This window comes from Podarcis tiliguerta (genome assembly GCF_965153285.1).
Source record: "Podarcis tiliguerta genome assembly, chromosome: 6".
In the NCBI taxonomy this organism is placed as follows: domain Eukaryota; kingdom Metazoa; phylum Chordata; class Lepidosauria; order Squamata; family Lacertidae; genus Podarcis; species Podarcis tiliguerta.
Window position 1 is genome coordinate 42,820,379 of NC_139539.1, and position 19,437 is coordinate 42,839,815.

The following is a 19,437-nucleotide window of genomic DNA, read 5'->3' on the forward strand; positions in this document are numbered from 1 at the left end:
GTGTACACATTACCTGGCTTCTGTGTCAGCTTTAACACCAGTTAATACTGACTCTGCATGCCAATACTGACTCTGCATGCCAAATTGAAACAGTCTGGGATTCAACCTTTGTTGACAACAATCAAGGTGTGGATGTAGCAAAGAACGTAAACAGCATGTTAAGTAAAAGCTTGAGCCCATTGCAATGCGTAGATCCAGGAAAAGGTGCCAACATCATGCACCAGCTCTACCACTTTCTGCTAGGATGACTCAGCAGTTGGCTATATATGAACTTGTTAGTACACTTTTCCAACACCAGTACACTTTCAATACAGTTTATATATAAACCAGGGTGAATATATGCACCCAATGCTGTTCCAGTTATGATCAAATTCTGCAACCTGCATGAGCAATTAGGCATTTTTTTGTATATTATTCTGCATTTGCTTGTGGCGCATCAAAGAATAATGCATGACCTAAGCACTGGAAATCTTGCTCAGCTCCCCCTAAACTTCTTATATTTACCAGGCATTACTGACAACACTTTCAAACTTCTCTTCACAGCTTTAAAGCTGTCTTGAGAGTGAGTGTGTGTGTGTTCAGGTTCTCAGGATGTTCAGTTCTCCAGTCCACACCAACTTCTCTGTTCTTGTGCCAGGCAATTATAGAATACATTTGGCCAATCCCCATAATTAGGAGGGTGATATTCCTTTTAATATCTGTTATAAGCAGAGAGCAAGATGAAGAAATCCAGAAGTCATTTTGACCTGCAAGGAGCAATGAAATCTACCTGCACTTACCACCATTCCCCACTCCATCACTCTTCAGGTCTGTTTTGAATGGTTTGAGCTAACATCATAGCTGTTCTCAGTTCAGGACACCAACCCATCTCTGGACTACAGGCGCACCTTGTGTACCAATGCAAATACAATGTATTCCAGCAATACAAGACCCAGGCCTGCTTTATTGACAGCATCAGCGCTTTATTCAATTTGTTTCTCAGCATACCAGACAAGATTGAGGAACAAATGAAGCATAACCATGCCCTGTATGAAAATACATGTCAGACAAACTCAAGATTGCAACACTTCCTAATCTGAGTCATCATGATGTGATTGAGCTCCATACAGTAAATTGCTAACTATTTTGTGGTTCTTGCCATGTAAAATTGTTGATGCGTAGTGGAAGTCTGATCTTTTGCTACCGTGTACAGATCTAGCCTCAAAACTCCCTTGTAACATTGCTGGTTACAGTGAGACCCCTGCCTCAGGTAGTTATAGACATACTGTAGCTGTATTGTTTGAATGTCTCCTGTTTTAGGTCCTAGGCCAGAGGTTTATAGGGTAGTTGTACTGCTATGTACAAAGGGAACAGTTAACTTGAAAACAGGGTCGTATCAGCAACAGGCAGACATCCTCACAAGATTACTGGAGACAGGCTTCCCAATGACAAAGTTTTGAAGAGAAGGTTTATTCCAGTTCCATGAGGCTAGCAGTCACAAAACCAAGGCGCAATGCAAGTTACAGTCCACCAAGGTAGCAATCCATTGCATGCAACCTTTCTCAAGAAGGTTTTGTACAAAGCTTAGGAATTAAAATTTAAAGCTGTCAAACTGGGTAAACAAGCAGGATGGCTTGTGAAACAAGCTGGATTGACGGTAGGGCAGCCTGAACTTTTGTGTCTTAACAGACAGACAAGACTTGAGGCATGAAACCAATTAGCACTTGATCTGCCTGGCAGTTCCTCTGCACACACACTATGGGCTTTTCTGCTTGTCCCACAGGGTCCCTGTGCTTTCTGGGCATGGGTTAAAGTGGTTTTGCATTTGTCCCACAGCTTCCCCCTGGAAAACACACTCTTTACTGCTGAATCGGAACAAACAGCAATCCGCAGAAAACCCAAGGGCACCTGAGCCATGGGTTTTCTGAGGTGTGTGTGAGAGAGAGTTGGGTCAAATGGAGGTGTGGATAAGCCTTATGTCTCAGCATATAGGGCAGGCATAGGCCAACTCGGTCCTCCAGATGTTTTGGGACTACAACTCCCATCATCCCTAGCTAACAGGACCAGTGGCCAAGGATGATGGGAAGTGTAGTCTCAAAACATCTGGAGGGCCAAATTTGCCTATGCCTGATATAGGGGATATGTGTGTAAGTCAGGTTAGGGGAACATTTGGCTCTCCAGATTTTGCTGAAGTGCAACTCCCATCACTCCTGACTACTGGCCATACTTGCTGGGGCTGATGAGAGTTATGGTTTGGCAACATCTGGAGGGCCAAAGGTCTCTTACTCCTGGTGCAAGTAATCACAGCTGGATACAGGAGTCATACTGGCAAGAAAGAAGTGACTGGCTGTAGTTTCTGTGCATGTGTCCAGCACATGTTTTTATAAAGAAGTTTTTCGCTTTCAAACTTTATAGCGCTCAGCAGAATCAAACCTGTTTGATATGTAAAGTCCAGTTCAGCCTTCACCTATGCCAACCATGTACCAACATCCAGCGCTTCTGAAGAAAATTGTATACTCTGGCAATAACAGCATTTCCCCCCCAGAACAACTACCAATTAGTCGCTGGTAAAAAGGCAAGCGAAGTTGTGATGCTGTCATTTCACTTCCTACCCCCCCCCCCCGCCGCCGCCGCACAGTTACTGCTAAGCATGGCTAGGTTTGAAACACAGTACATGTTTGCATAAATAAGAGGTGTAATGGAAAATGTGTGACACTATACTATGAGAGCTTAAGCAGGGCATGCTGGTCCCATAGAAATGAGAAACAGATAAACTAGCGCCAGCTAGTGCTTATGATTCTGGAAGGAAGCTTTTGAATCTTCCTCAGCTATAGATGTGAGCTGCAGAATGTTTCGGAAGTACATTTATTGCACCCTGCTGTCTTGAGAACTTGGAACTTCTAAAATGCTCATGTACCGAGAGCAGGGATGGACGAGTTTGTCAATTTCTGTTTCTTGTTTTTCTAACCTTCAGTTCAATTTCCTACATTCCCACATCAGTTTGTGATTTTTTTCTTTAAGTCCTCATGAAAGTCCATCAGTATTATAGAGTGAATTTCTCCTTACATACATATGTTTGTATGCAATATCCCCCAATTTACACATTTTTGCAAAGCAATTTCCTCCAATACGATGCATTTTTGCAATGTTACTTGCACTACTATATGCACTTTAATGCACACATTACCCCAGTATATGCATTTTTGTACCCATTACTTGGCTGGAAAACTGCATTGCAGTATGACTTCTGAAGGATGGCTGTGTCTCAGATGTTTCAGGAAGTGTGAATTAGAGAGAGTCATCCTTAAATGGAAGCTGAAATCAATTTTCTCCCCATTCCCAACTAAGAGTGAGTAGCTGATGAGAGGTAACTGTTAAATAGCAGCACTGCATTCCCACACCCGATATTCCTTCTATTGCTAAGCAAGCCACCACAAATGATGGGTTCCAGAGACACCATCGATTCTTTCAATCGATTACTTTCAGTCAAACATGGGCCAATTTTTACCAAATTCAATTAGTTTTTTTAAAAATCACATTAGTGTACTTAAAGCCCTAAGATCACATGGTGGCCTTCAGGGCACGAAGTCAGCTTTCCCCAAACCACCCACTGCCACTTTGCATTACTCGCCAGAAGCAGAGCAGATAAGCAGGAGATACTAGTTGATACTGTGAAATCTGAATTAGGGTTCAAGGCCTGTAGGCACGGTGCCTGGCACTGACATCTGAGGAGACCCAACCCAGATCTAAAACCGTATTAGTCCTGAGTCCTGGGTGAAATAGATCCATCTTTGACAATGAAGGGGAAAAGCCCAACACCACCCAGATTTATATTAATTATCTGTACCTCTGGTCTGGGGCCAAATGCAGTCCTCCAGGATTCTCTGTCTAGCCCTTAGGACTCTCTAGGCCAATCCTGTCTGTGGTAACTAGCAGGACTCATAATATCCCCTCCTGCAAATCATTCCCACCCACTGACTTCCTCATATTCCCTAGAGGCAGCACCCATCCCACTGCTAAGAGGGGCCACACCCTAGCCATCCAGAGCCCCCGCATGACTAGAGAGTAAGGAGAAGCCACTGGTTCTGAGCCCCCTCAGAGTCCCATCCTGAGGCCAGTTAAAGTCAGATCTTACTAGCATGGAGAAAAGGAATGCATACCTTCAACAAAGAAACACCACATGTGGCAATGTCAAAGCTTTTGCTGCAGTTCATGCAGGTTTGCCAACCAGACACCCTAGCGAGTCTCCTGGCCCTTGGGTGATGGCTTTATAAACAGCACAGTCTTAAAAGATCTAGGCCAAACCAAAATGAACCCCGGTAGAAACATTTAAGTCCATGCATGCATCTGTGTGTGTTTTACTGAAGGTTCACGTAATAGTCTAGAGCAGGGGTAGGCAACCTAAGGCCCGGGGGCCGGATGTGGCCCAATTACCTTCTCAATCCAGCCCACAGACGGTCTGGGAATCAGCGTGTTTTTACATTAGTAGAATGTGTGCTTTTATTTAAAATGCATCTCTGGGATATTTGTGGGACATAGGAATTCGTTCATTCCCACCCCCCAAAAAAATATATAGTCCAGCCCACCACATGGTCTGAGGGATGGTGAACCAGCCCACGGCTGAAAAAGGTTGCTGACTCCTGGTCTAGAGCCTTCTATAAAGTTCTGCACCCCACAGCTCCTGCTGATGTCATGCCCTTTAATCTTGAGCCTCCTTGTACAACCCATCATAATCTACTTGGAATTTACAAGGTTGGCTGATGTGGTCAGTTGATCTTCTCTGAAACAGCAATAAAAATTCTTAACACACTGTTGTTGGGAAAGACATGTCCCTGGTGTACCAAGCAGACCTTGGAAACTAACAAAAGTCACCAAGACAATTTACTAAGAACTGGCCAGAGGTCAGCTAGCTAATTCTTTATCTCTCCCTTCTTTGCATGAATGAACCTTGACCAGACTTTTAAGCTTCTGTAATCTCCCATATCTTCCAGCACTGTAGAACAGTTATGCCTTGAAGCCAGCATGCTCCTCTTGTCCCACCCTAGAGTCATTTCTAACCCATTAAAAAAAATCAAATATGCTACTTTCAGACATGGTGCCTTTTAGATGTTTTGGGCTACAACTCCCATCATCCCTGACATAGGCCATGCTGGCTGCAGCTAATGAGAGCTATAGTCCATAAGATCTGGAGGGCACCACGTTGGCTACCCCAGTGTTACTGCAAGTCAGAAATGTCCAAAATCAGAGCATGTCTGGATCTGCATCCACTTTTGTCCAACTAAAAGAATGTAACGGAAAAAATTCTGAAATTAAAATAAGATGTAGTTCCTATTTACATCAATGGCCTCTGATCCTTACAAGTAAAGCCAGTGCCACTGAATTCAGCTAAGTGATAATCTGTTTGTTAACCATTATTGTTTGGAGCACCCTTGAGCACTCATTGTTTTATAACTAGATTCAGGATCTTTGTTTTGGAGGCTTCTCGTGTCACACCCAGAAAGTAACAAGAATTTCTTTTAAAAAAAATAACAATAATCGGGAGTATCTGGACATTTCAACACAGCTGAAGGAAATCAGAAATCAGATGTCCTGCTTTATTGTTGCTTATATTACAGCAGGGATAGGGAACTTGTGGCCCCCCACATACATGCTGTTGGTCTACGCCTGCAATTCGCATCGCTCCTTATCATTGGCCGTGCTTGGTGGGGCTGCTGGGAGTTGAACCCAACAATTACTGTAGGGCTACAGGTTCCACACCTCGTTCCACATCCCTGAGAAGGGAAAGCATAACTACCCCCACCAGTGTTCCATTGTGGAGAGTATTGTAAAAATCCATACCGCATTGTACATGATTTTCCTCTTCACCCCACCAGCATCCACACAGAACATGGGAGACTAGAAAGCCACAAGTTGTTAGAATGGAAAGTATTTTATTATGAGTTTGCAGATGCCATACCAGAGGCTCAGAAATAGTGAAATTTCCAAGCAGTAAGTAACATATAGTGCATCTCCTTACCCTAGCACCATGTTTCTTGGAGACATAGTATTAAAAATGTATTGAAATCCTGACCTCAACATGCTGAACGTTAAGTCTTTTAAATTAGGAAAGCCTAAAACAATGTAACAAATAGAGAGCTGGCATAGTGCAGTTGGCATCCGTCTGTCTTGAGAGACAGCCTCACTGATGTGGTCCAAAGGAAAACAGAGCAATACATTTGGCACAAGCTTGGCTGCAAGAGTTGCCAAAAGGAGGCACCACCCAACTGTCTTAGGGACTCCACCTGTGTAGGGTTTACTCCTTAGCCCTTTCTTTGCCCAAAGATATCCTGCAAGGCAGTGGTGGTTTCAGATCAGAATTTTCCTTCTCCTAGATGGTTGACAAGCCCCATCTGCCCATAGTGTAGCAGTGGCTATGAAACTGAACTATAGAAAGCCATGAACTCACTAGGTGGCTTTGGGCAAGCCACTCTTGGTCAGCCCCCCCCCCCCCCCGCAATAATATTGCTTTACCTTCATTCATTCATTCATTCATCTCCCTGAGTCACTTAACCTATATTCTAACACTTACTGGACTTTTGTAAGAATTATAGCATCATAGCGCAAGAAGACTGCAACTGATAGATGGCCTTCCAGCTTCTGATTAGAAGCCTCCAGTGAAGAAGAGTGTGCCAGTTTTCCAGGCAGTACCAATAGTTTGTACTTTCAGGAAGGTCTTCCTAGAATTTACTTGAAATCCCTTTCTTGTAATTTGAACCCTCTGGTGGTTCAGGCTCCCCCCTCTGGAGCCACAGAAAACAAGCGTGCTGCATCATCTATGAGGCAGCCCACCCTTTCAATATTTGAAGATGGCAATTACATTGCCTCGTAGTAAGTCTCTTCCAGGCAACCAGAAAATGCAAGTGTAGTGCTTTGAATGCAGGAAGGCACCATGCAAATACTGTATTAGTAGTAGTAGTGGTATTAAAATTGACAAGTTCCTTCAGAATCTGCTCATGACAATTTTCGCAGACTCCATCTTATCTGGTTTATTCATCTGCTTTAGTTTAGTTTGGGCTGTGACGAATCATGGCAGAGGAAAACAAACACAAAATAAGCAAGGTCAGAACAAGCAACCGTCCCTTTTACAGCACTTAATAACCCATCTTTGGTTCAGGCCTATCAACACAGATCAAGCCAGGGAGCCTTTGGGTGGAAAGAGCACAGCCTGGAACCTAGCATGCATGTGGTTTTACAGTTCTGGGAAAGAATGAGAATATAAGAATATGAAACTCAACAATGCCCCAATGGGATGCTGTTTGGTTTCTGCAACTAATAGAATCTAGTCAGGCAATTTCAAAGGAAATCCAATTAGAAATTAGCGCAAGAATGCAACGCTTAAGCAGCAAAGAACAAATCCCAGAAGGGGAATTTATTTGTTTTGCTTTAAAATTGGAACCCTTGAAAAGGGCAAAAAGCTGCTTATTGTTTCTCCTCTGACTCTTTCAGTTTATTATTATTTTAAACATATGCAGATATGTCACAAGTTGTAATGAAAGCTGAAGAATAGGCATGGCAACTCATGAAAGAAAATTCTGGTATGGGGGCGGTTGCACGGCTCAAACTGGATCTACTAGACCCATATATATTTTTAAGCAATATGAACTAAAGTCACTTCTGGGGCTCCTCTGGGATTAGGGGCCCCAAAGCTTAAGCTTCATGAGTTTCATAGTAGATCTGCCCCTGCTGATGATAAATATGTGCCATTAAATGTCATGTCAAAGGTATGAATTGAAAAGCTGGACACAACGTATCTATACTGGTGAAAATATTATTATCAAACTGGGAAACAGTCAAAATATAAATTGATTTTTGATACATTACCTACAATACCAGTCTTCTTCAATGGAGAGTAAGGATACTAATAGAGAGTTTGTAATTACAGTGGTACCTTGGGTTAAGAACTTAATTCGTTCTGGAGGTCCATTCTTAACCTGAAACTGTTCTTAACCTGAGGTACCACTTTAGCTAATGGGGCCTCCCACTGCCGCTGCACCGCCACCAGGCAATTTCTCTTCTCATCCTGAAGCAAAGTTCTTAACCCGAGGTACTATTTCTGGGTTAGCAGAGTCTGTAACCTGAAGCACCTGTAACCCAAGGTACCACTGTACGGGAACTGTGTCATTGTAACAATATTATAGAATGCATCTTTTTAAAAGGAGGGAGAATTTGAGATGGTAATATCTGTGATTGTATGGAAAGTAACAACAGATCTTTGTTATTTCATTGTTTCCACAAAAGGCACTGTAGCACATATGTGAAGATGGGCTGCCAAGAAACTTTGAAAAGTTCTTTTATTGACTTTTCTCAATAGTGCATAGTTTATTACATGAGGATGTGACTTTTAAAAAATTCAAAGGTTAAAACTTAAATTGAGTAATATGTAGGAAGAGAAAGCTCATGAAAAGTGAAACGCCTCCTTTGCTAATGAGATAAGCTAATAAAAACAGCATAAGAAAAGGCATCTTACCCCTTGTTAGGATAAGCAAGTTCAATATGGGAATGCCAGACAGCACACTGGCCGTATTCAAGATGCACTGCCAATGACATGCATATGCAGGAGGGGAGAGATTATTTAGGACAAAGGAACAGAAAGTATTAGAAATAAATCTTTATAATCATTACCTAAGTCTCCAATTTGGCTTTTGCTTGGGTTTATAGAAGACTTGAGGCAAACAGAACATCAAGAAATGGTGACCAATTAAGTAATAACAACAAGAAATAAAAGTATACAAGGAATAGAAACAGAATACCGTTGGAAGGTCCTCAATCAGTATAATGGTTAAAAAAGACTTTTCAGACACCTTGTATTATAATTAAATATATGGCAAGATCTCATGACAAAAATAAAAAGTTTAAGGCTGCAATCCCATACCCATTTACACAGGAGTAAACCCAGTTGAACTCAATGGGATATACTTCTGGGTAGACATATATAGGATTATGCTGTAAATAAAGTAAAAAAGCTATTAGAATAAAAACAGTTTGAAAACCATTTCATATAATCACTGTTTCCCTCGAATCTCATTGTAAATTGAAATGCATCCACTTATGATGACGTTTAACAGATACTCTTACCAATGAAATTATTGATAACTTCTTTTTCCTGCAAGCTGGAATTTTTCTGAGATAGATATCCTTTTTAGGAATGACTCAATTAGGCAAAAGGGGGGGGGTCATAATAGATGCTTTCTGGCACAAAGGCTTCAGTTAAGTTTTAAATTTATGATTAGTCAGTGCTTTATGAATTTTGTCTTATAACCCGTTTAAAATATATGGAGAAGCAATGAAACAATGCAAGATTAAGTTGGGGGGAGAACCCTACTTAGTTTTAGGGCAAAATAAAAATGTCAAGGCCAATATGTGATTTTAAAAAATGGTTTGTCTTTTGATACAATTTTGTACAGTTTACAGGTATGAGTAGCTTTATTTGAGGAGGTTTAAATCTGCAGTTGCCAAAAAGGGGGGGGGAGGCTGCCCCACATTAATAAGTCAATGAAATTCCAGGTTTCTATGTAGAATTCATTTTGACCAGCATACATGGATACATACATGGATATCATTACAACAGCCTAATCTTCACTAGGATTTTCACATGGATTAGTTTAACTCTGATTAAAGCATATTTTCTCCTACTGGGACTTGGAAACACAAACTTCAATAAGCCAACCTTCAATCAAAGCTCTCACAGATTTAAATAAATGCTGGCCCAAAATAAATTCAATTCTGCGTGCATTACGAGTCACATTTGTATTGTGAAAGTTAAACAACAGATTAGTCTAATGACACCTCTCACGTCAAGGGGCAATCATATACACCTACCTGGGAGTAAGGCCCATTTAAGCAACAGAGGACTTACTTCTAAGTAAGCCTGCATAGGAATGCACTGTGGCATGCAACTATTGACTACATCTGTGACTGCATCAGCAGAATGTAGCCAATTTAGAAAAGCAGAATTGGACTATGGTCAGGAATGATGGAAGTTGAAGTTCAACAGCACAACGTTGGGGAGGCTGATCAAACCCAATATGGCTGCCAGCTGCTTTACAGTTTCTTTGGGGGTCGAAGGCTAAACTTTGGGAGCTTCTTCGTGAAGAACATACGCTCTGTCGCCAAGCTGCGTTGCCCCTCCCTGCTCTCAGACAGTATTCTGACTGTAGACATGTGTGATCAGAATTTTTTTATGCTGAGATTTTACTTTCCCCCTCTCCCTCACTCCCCATCAGCAGCCAGCAGTTATTGACATCCCCATTCCAGCACTCAGCCTTTCCTTCAGAGAGACAATGTCCGTTTGCACTGGCACAACACACTCAACCAGATGCTGCCTGGAAGGTTCCATCTTTAATAAGACAAGGAAAAACATATCCCACAATGACAAGAACAATCTCGGTCAGAGGGAAAGAATGAACTCAACTCCTCCTTTGCCGCACAATCACTCGACTTGCCTTACATTTTCCTGTTTTCACCTGCCACTAAATGCTGGGCAGAGCCAAGTAGCCAACACATGAAATTATGGATTTAATATATCAAGGAAGGATCTCCATGTGCAGAGGGCTGCGCATTTTAGGCAGAACAATGAACTGAATGGAGGCCACATCAGCACTCTGCTTGGCTGGGCCAGCTGAACTCTGAGCAAAGTATCAGTGGAGCACTCTTGTGAAAGATGCATTGTTTACGACTACCCAAGGGGATGGGCAGTCCAGCTAAGTTAGGATCTGGACAGAATGGCTTTCAAACCAGCATGATGCCTCAGGGCAAATTTGCCAGGAATGATCAGAAACTGCTGTTTATGCCCACAAGAAGTTAGTGCTCCCTGCACCACCCCCCTGCTAATGCAGAAGTGGGAAGCCACAGAGCCATTAGCTCGGGCACCAAGAGAGGGATGCAAGAGCAGGAAGCTAGCCATGAAACAAACTTCTGTGGGCCGAAGGAAGGTGTATTGTTTCCTGGGGAAATGTGTGCATATCACAATTTGGACCAGCCTTCCCCAACCTGGTGACCTCTAGACATTTTGGACTCCAACTTCCATCAGCCCCAGTCAGTATGTATCGTTCAGCAGAATATTTGAAACAGGAGCCTACACAGATAACAGTGCTGCAGACACAGGCTTTCCTTGTGATCGACAGCCCTGCATCCATGTCTATACACATGCAGGTCTGCAGGGATCTCTCCCACTTCTACTGGCAGGAGCATCCCATGAGCAGAACTCCACTCCATCTGATGGGAGGGCCTTCCATAGGGCAGGCACCACTACTGAGAAGGCCCTCTACCTGGTTCCCTGTAACTTCGCTTCTCGCAGTTAGGGAACCGCCAGACTCACTGGGAATGATGGAAGTGGAGAGTTCAACACTATCTGAAGTTTTCTACCTTGGTGTTGAGTAACCTGTCATTCACCTCTAGTCTCTTTTACAGCAGATATACCCCTAAAAATGCAAAATGCAATGAGTTCCCATTTCAGTTGGGTCATCTACATGTTACTACAGCTCCATCTTCTGCACTATATATATAAGCAGTCTCATGTCACAATAAACAGTCAGGCCTTCACCCAAAGAATCCTTCCTCTCCTCGTTCTATGATTCTACAATAATAGTACATAAACATAATACATAAAAGTTCTGTGAAAGTCATTTAAAACACAACAAAAAGTGACTAAAAAGCTCAATAACAGATCAGCTACTTTGAAGTGGGCAGCTGAACTGTTTAGTGAAGCACTTTTGACTGGTTTCCAGAGTTTTCCTAAACAGAGTTGTTGGAAATTAAGGCAAAGTTTATCTGTACTAAACTTGTTAGAGTGAAGAAAAGCACAGCATAGGGCAGGACTGAGGAAACACAGGCCCGTCAGATGTTGTTGTACTACAACATCCAACACCCCTAACCATTGGCCATGCTTCCTGGGACTGATGGGAGTTGTAGTTCAACAACATCTGGAGAGCCACAGGTTCCCCAGCCCTGCTGTTGGGAGAATTTAGTGCTTTCCAACTTTCAGTTCCCTTTGCTGCTTCTCACACTCCCATCCTACTGGTGGCTTGATAGAGAGCCTTGTATATTCAAGACTAAGTGCTTGAAGCTAATAACTTGAATAAAGGAAGGATCAGGCAGTGCAGAAGTTGAAGGTCCATCCACACAATGATTACGAAGGAAGAGACAGGCTGAATCTATTGCAATACAATCCCATGACTCCCACTTCATTTACAGTAACAAATGCAGAATAGCTAAGAGTATGGCTATTATTTGTCTTCTTTTAGACTTTTCAGGATTTCTGGTGTACCACAGACTCACACACAATGCTAGGCCAGGGCTGCAATTGCAGAAAGTCCCACTGTATGTAAAGTGACTTACTTCTAAGACTTGCTTGAGAGTAAGCCTATGTAGTAATGCAGCCTTGCACCCCAAGGCTACACCTACTCATTTTGCTCTATAAGATTTGCTCTCTTTCTGGTAAGTGTCTGCAATATTGCATTATGGCCAAACTAGATGTTATGCACAGGCATGTGTGACTGTACCTGAATGATCCTTTTTAAGAAGCAAAAGCCACTTTGGAGTAGAGAGGTGCTTAGGCTTTCTTAAACCTTCCTGCTTACCCCCTGCTTGTTTGTCAGCTCCCCGCTTGCAGCTCAGAGTTTCAAATGGAGGAAAACACTCATTTAGAACTCCTTAGACAGGAAAGCTGGTGCAGGGGGCCAGGGGTGGTGAAGAGAAATAGGTGCTTCACCTTTTCCCCAGCTCTTCTCCAGTACCAATTACCAGCCCCCAAAAGCAACTATTCTTGCTTAAAAAAATAGTGTAAGAGTAGATTTGGTCCTTAGTGTATATATTTAACACATACATGAACTCAGGAGACTGTCATTATCTTTTCAGAATTGCTATCCACAATTGGTGCTCCGACTAGAATTCTGTTTCCCAAACCATTCTGCTTGCTCTTGTGTTCTAAAGCAACTTTCTCATAGATTTCTTGCGACTGAAGATATATGCTTAAAAGTATGTAAGTAACACCTGGTGAAATCTCAGAAGCCAGAGTTGCTGCTGAATATTTTCCAGTAGTCGGAGGCCAAGTCTTAGTTTCCTGTATAGGGGTTTGGGGTTTTTTACCCCTTCTAAAGACTAATAGACGTATGAAAAATGCAAATGTGCTCAATTTGCATAATTCAGACAAAGTTACAGAATTCTGCTCTTTGTGTTACAGGATTTGGGTTAATCTTGCACAGGATTTTGATATACGTACACTTATTTGCTCCGACCTGCCTGCCGCCACTCATTTTGGTTAGGAATGGTTTGTGATATAGAATAATCCCTGAATCAGTGTTGAAAGTGGGGCCAGAAGATAACATGCAAGTACTTAACTGGGGGGGGGGTGTTATAGGTTTAAAACTACTCCTTAGTTACTAAATTCATTTGGCAGCTTTGTGAAGTGATTCCCTGGAGATCTCATGTACTCTCTTCCAGTACACCTGATCCTGATAGGACATACAAGAAAACTAGAGCGCTTTTGTCTACACTGCTCACCTGTATGAACTGTAGGTGGATGGTAATGATCACTGTGCCAGCATAACCTACCCAAGTCGCTCTGGAACATAGAAGCCACTCATCACGGCCTTATGCTAAGTAAGACCGTTAGATAATCTAGCTCACCAACTACAGCATTTCTTCTGGGTTGCAGATAGGGGGCATTCCCAGATCTACCAGGAGATACTGGGGGTCGAACCCAGGAACTTCTGCATACAAAGCTGATGCTCTACCATTAAGCTATGACCGCCTGTTCCCCAAGAGGGAGGGTGGAACACCTTTTCATATGCCACACCATCCCTGCTCAGTTTCAGGGATGGAGGTTTGCTGCACTTTTAGCTTAAAGGACCAAACCAGAAGGTACAAAGAAGTTCCTGAAATCCTAAACTGTAACAATATCATGAAGATATGCGTGAAATGAAAACATTCTTCGATGTGTTCTAATTCTTTGGGGACAGAAGGGAGAAGAGGAAGGAAAACCTAGTAGAATACACGGCCAATTCACACAATCGCCTTGCTCAAGAGAGGACACCTTCTTCCCCAACCCTCCATGGCTTATTTATTTGTTTACTGTATTTGCCTGCTGCTCAACAACGAAAAGGTTATCTGGATGGCAAAAAGGGAAGAATTGGGAATAAAAAAAATTAAGACAATAACCTAACATTTAAAAAACAAAGGTAACTGTGTTGGCTCACGAGGAAAAAAACAAAGAAACCTCAAATCCACAGCTAGAAATACCTTTATTTATACAATCATACCTTGGTTTTTGAACAGAATGCATTCTGGAAGTTCATTCAACTTCCTAAATGTTCAGAAACCAAGGTGCGGCTTCCAATTGGCTGCAGGAGCATCCTTTGCAGGAGGCAAAGTTCACAAACTGGAACATCTACTTCCGAGTTTGCGGCGTTCAAGTTCCAAGTTGTTCGTGAATTAAGTTGCTCGAAAACCAAGGTACGACTATTACAAAATATGAAAACAGGAGCAAAAGGTAGCACCAGCATAACAAACGTACATCAGGACTACCAGTTCTCACAGTTCTTAAACTTTCCAGAATCTCAGAGCATCATAAAGTATGTTTAAACCCAAGGGAAATAAAAAAGAACATCTTCACCCAGTGCTGATCAGATCAGAGGGTTGAAGCCCTTGAGACTCTAGTCTGGGTAGGACACTGTATGCCTGAGGTGCTTGCTGTTCGCGGCAAACTTGACATGGGATGCAAAAGCTGCCACCTTAAAACAGTGAGTCTGACAATCCGCTGGTCATGAGCATGGAAGGGGCAGGGACAAACACAGGCAAAGGGGGTGGGTCTCATGCATTGGCCTCCTAAGAAAACAGGCAGAAATCCATGTAGGTTGATGCAATCACGTCGCCCCACATCCTGATTTCCCAATACAAGCTGGGAATTTACCACACCTTCTTTTTTTAAAGGTCACTACAAAGGTTTCATGGTTCACTTTTGAAGAACATAAACTATTATCTATGAAGTTTGGGTGGAGCTCAGATCCCCACCCAGCATGACTTCAATAGAAGGGCCTTAGGCAAGCTACTCCCTCAGACTCCATACTAGGAATGGGGAGACTCAGATTCACATCCCCACTCCCTGGTTGACCTTGGGCCAGTCAGTGAAGAATGAAATGTTTGGAAGATAAAAAAATGTCAACATGTAAATGACACAAACATGACAATAATAGAGACCAGAGGTGCCATCTTCTCAAGATGATTGAGAGGGCCCAATGTGATGTCCTGATGTCCCAATCACAACGTCACAAGGTGCATGGGGATGGAGCTGGACCCCCTCTGAATGTTGAGTGGGCCAGGCCCCCTCAAAAAACACACTGGGGGGGGGGGCCAAAATTGGCACGTATGATACAGACCTACCTAACCAGGGTTACAACCAAATCAAAGCACACGCAAGGCAAGTAACCATATATTCTTTCTGTGTTAATCCCAGCCTCTCTTCTATTTTATCTTCTGTATCTGGTTTTAGATTGTAAACTTTTTGGGATAGAGACCTGTCCTCTTGTCCTCTGCAAAGCATAGGCGCAACAATGGTATTCTATTAACAAAGAGTGTAGATGAACTGCTATGAACACTTCAAGGTAGAGTTTTGAGGGGAGGGCTGTAGCTTTGTGGTAGAGCATCTGCTTTGTATGCAGAAGGTCCCAGGGATCCCTGGGATCACCAGGTAGGACTGGGAATGTCCCCCATCTGAAACCCTGGATAGCTGCTGCCAGTGTGGACAATGCTGAGCTTGATGAACCATATAGGCACTTTCCTAAATTCTTATGCCCTTAAAATCATGAATTATTTTGAGACCTAACCATCAGTCAGCCATCAGGTTCAATAAAATGACAGTAAAAAAGGTAAAGGGACCCCTGACCATTAGGTCCAGTCGTGCCCGACTCTGGGGTTGCAGCGCTCATCTCGCTTTATTGGCCGAGGGAGCCGGCGTACAGCTTCCGGGTCATGTGGCCAGCATGACTAAGTCGCTTCTGGTGAACCAGAGCAGCGCACGGAAACGCCATTTACCTTCCCGACGGAGTGGTACCTATTTATCTACTTGCACTTTGTGTTTTCGAACTGCTAGGTTGGCAGGAGCAGGGACTGAGCAACGGGAGCTCACCCCGTCGCGGAGATTTGAACCCCCGACCTTCTGATTGGCAAGTCCTAGGCTCTGTGGTTTAACCCACAGCGCCATCTTGGAAAAATTGGTATTTGGTTACTGCACAGCCAAAAATTCACCCATGTGCCCAACCACAGCCCACATTCCCCCAATTGAGTTTTTATAAACGAGTTTCCAGTATTGTGTGAATCAGTTGCAGCTCAACAGGTCAGCAGTGCCAGGAAGGGGGCATCTCCGCTGAATCCTCTCCAGATCCCTCAAATGCAGTCTGCAGCCAAGGCTGCTGCAGGGGATACTGGAATGTACACTCCTAACTTCAGTGTACACTGCCCACTCCCCCCACCCCAGTTACAGAGCCTGAAGCTAGATCTGTTGAAAGGATTAGATGGAACAAAGAAGAAAACTCTTTTCCTGGCTGCAGCTCGGTCTAGAGGATGTTATTAAATTTAATATGATCAGGACTCGAAGTGGGGGAAAGGGGAGGGGTGGAGGAGACCAAATCCCACAAGGAGTTGGCCCCGGGCCCAGCAACACACGATGCCTGAAGGAAGACAAAAGTTCTTGTGAGAAGCTCGGGTCCCTACACGCCCCAGCCCCCAACGCCTGCGAAGTGTTTACAGTCCTGCAAAAAAGAGAATGGCGCACGAGAGAAAGAGGCTTTGGAGAGAAAAAGGAAATGGTGGGTTTCGTGCTGAATGAGGAGGGGAGGAGGAGGAGGAGGAGACCCTCTGGCACGCAAGCCCCCAGCAAACGCGCTCTCGTGAACGCCCTGCGCTTCTGCAGGGGAGGGGGAGAGAGATCAACGCTCACATCCAACCCGAGAAAGAGCCAAGGCGCTGGGAGACTCGCGCAGCTCCAGCCCTGTGTGCAGCCTTCGAGGAGGAAAAGTCACACACACGCACGCTGCATGTATGTTGCGCGCGCACACAAAGGGAAAAGTCTCCAAAACACACATGCTGGGCCAGCGCCTTAGTGGATGCGGCGTAAATCAAAGCGTAATGGGGGGCGGGGGGTGGAATCTGCCTTGCCAGACTTCGGATGTGTGTGCGCGCACACACACTGGGGGCCAGCTGGCACAGATCACAGGAGGCTTTTTGCAATATTCATACATACTAGCAAAGTTTCGACATGGGAGGAGGAGGGGGAAAGTCTCTTTTCTCCCCCTGGAGTTTACCATTCTAGAATCAGGCCCATAGCTAAACGCGCGCGCGCACACACACACAAAATCCACGAGAGCCTAAAAGTCCCCCCCCCACACTCCCAACTACAAGTAAGTATCGAGGCAGTTTGTAAGTTTCGGGAACAAGCGCTCTCTGTGCTTACCTGCGCTGGGGGATGGGAAGGGCGCCGGATCCACCTGGGGGTCTCCATGGAGCGAGTCAGAGCGGCTGGACGGCTCGCTTCTCACCTGGGACATCGGACTGAGCCCTGCGAGAGACGCCACACGCAGAGAAAGACACACAGAGAGAGAAGCTCATTGAAGACGCTCCCTCCACCGCCGGCCCACAAGGCGCGCTGTCTCTCCCATGGAGATGAATCAGCCGTTTAGGTGGAGAAACCGCGCCGCGCCAGCCCAGGCGCCCTCGGTCCTCTTGCCCCACAACCTGCCCCAAAGGCCATTCCCTTTCGCGAGGAAATCCGAGCCCCAAATGCCTGCTCTGGACACCTTTCCGCCCCTTGCCAGCTGCATGCAGGAATTCAGCAACACCTCTCCCTCCCTCCCCCTCTCCAACACGGCCCCCCACCCAATAAATCGATAGGGGAAGGGTGGAGAATTGGAAAAGGACTTACTTTGGGGGAATCGTTTAACGGCGCTCCCACAAGCCGAGGGTCATCTTACTGTCTTCTCCATACAAGTTTCTCTCTCGCTGCCAGCAATTCAGCCCCTTTTAAATTGGGCTCAGAGTCAAAGCACAACTTTTGGCTCTCTGCCCCGTTATTAAGAGTCTTTCACACACTTCATGAGAAATTGGGGGGGGGGGCGCTTTGCTTCACTCCTTTATCTCCGCAGCTTGTCCTTTATTGCACTGTTTGGTTGCAAATGGACAAGTTTCTGCCTCTCCCCCTCGCCCCGTAAGCTCTGCCTCCAGCCTCTTCCACAGGAAATTGCATTCAGCCTTCATTACTCAGTTTCCTTCAAGCAGGAGATATTTGGAGTTCAGGCAACCTATAATAAGTTGCTTGGCGCGAAGCTTTCTGGTGGTTGTTGCTGGGTTTTTTTGTTTTTTAGCAGCAAAAGTAAACAGATGCGCGCACACAATTCCACAAACCCACTTTCCGCAAAGTTTTTGGTTTTTTTTAAAGAAGAGGGAGGGGCAAAGTGAAGCCGATTTGCGCACTCCTGTGAGGGAAGTACCAGAACCCAAAATTTACATGTGGCAGATCTTCAAAGTAAACTTTTGTGTCTGCTTACACACCCAACTTTTCAAAGAGCAGCAACAGTGAGACTAAAATCATATCAAAGGCCTGTTGCCAGCCTTAAAAAAAGTAGGGGGCAGTTTATCCCTGTCTACACACCAGTGTTTTACTTGTATTAATTAAGCCTCTGTTGATAATGATAACAGTTATTACTATTACGGTCGTACCTTGGAGGTCAAATGGAATCCGTTCCAGAGGTCTGTTCAACTTTCAAAACGTTCAAAAACCAAATCACAGCTTCTGATTGACTGCAGGAAGCTCCTGTTTGGGTTCCAAAAGAATGTTCACAAACCAGAACAATCACTTTCAGGTTTGCAGCATTTGGGAGCTAAAACATCCCAAGTTCCAGGGTGTTTGGGATCCAAGGTATGACTGTACCTGCACAGCAGATTCTTCCAGCGAAGAAAATAACCCCAAACCATTTTACACAACTTTTGCATGCATGGTATTGCTGGACTCTTTTGTTGTTGTTGTTTAGTCGTTTAGTCGTGTCCAACTCTTCGTGACCCCATGGACCAGAGCACTGGTCTATTACTTACAGCTTATCTCACAATCAATCCTTGATTTAGAAGTTGGCATACCTTAAAGCAAGGATGGGGAATGTTGGGCCTGCCAGATGTTGTTGGACTACAACTCCCATCATCTTTGACTATTGGCCATTCTGGCTTCTGCCGATGGGACTTGGAGAGCAACAACATCTTATAAGCCAACGGTTCCCCTACCCCTTTGTCTTAAAGCGTCAGAGCAGCAATCGAGGTGAATAGAGACCACTCAGAGAAGAGATTAGAGAGATTTTCTTACATACACACCCTTTTGGTAATTTTTCATTGTTTCATGTTGCAACATTTTCATAGAAATGAAAAAACCGGCCTGGTTGC

General features: G+C 44.1%; 1 protein-coding gene across 1 annotated transcript in view; it reads right to left on the minus strand.

The window, feature by feature from the left end:
• MDFI (MyoD family inhibitor) overlaps nt 1–18,441 on the minus strand; it is a 44,748-nt gene extending 26,307 nt beyond the window's left edge. Inside the window, exons 1-2 of the mRNA XM_083445921.1 lie at nt 17,933–18,441; nt 17,465–17,569 (exon numbers count right to left, since the gene is read on the minus strand). Of these exons, the coding sequence (XP_083302047.1) occupies nt 17,465–17,558 (94 nt within the window). The 5' untranslated portion in view covers nt 17,559–17,569; nt 17,933–18,441. The remainder of the gene's footprint in view (nt 1–17,464; nt 17,570–17,932) is intronic.
• Between the last annotated feature and the right edge of the window lie 996 nt (nt 18,442–19,437).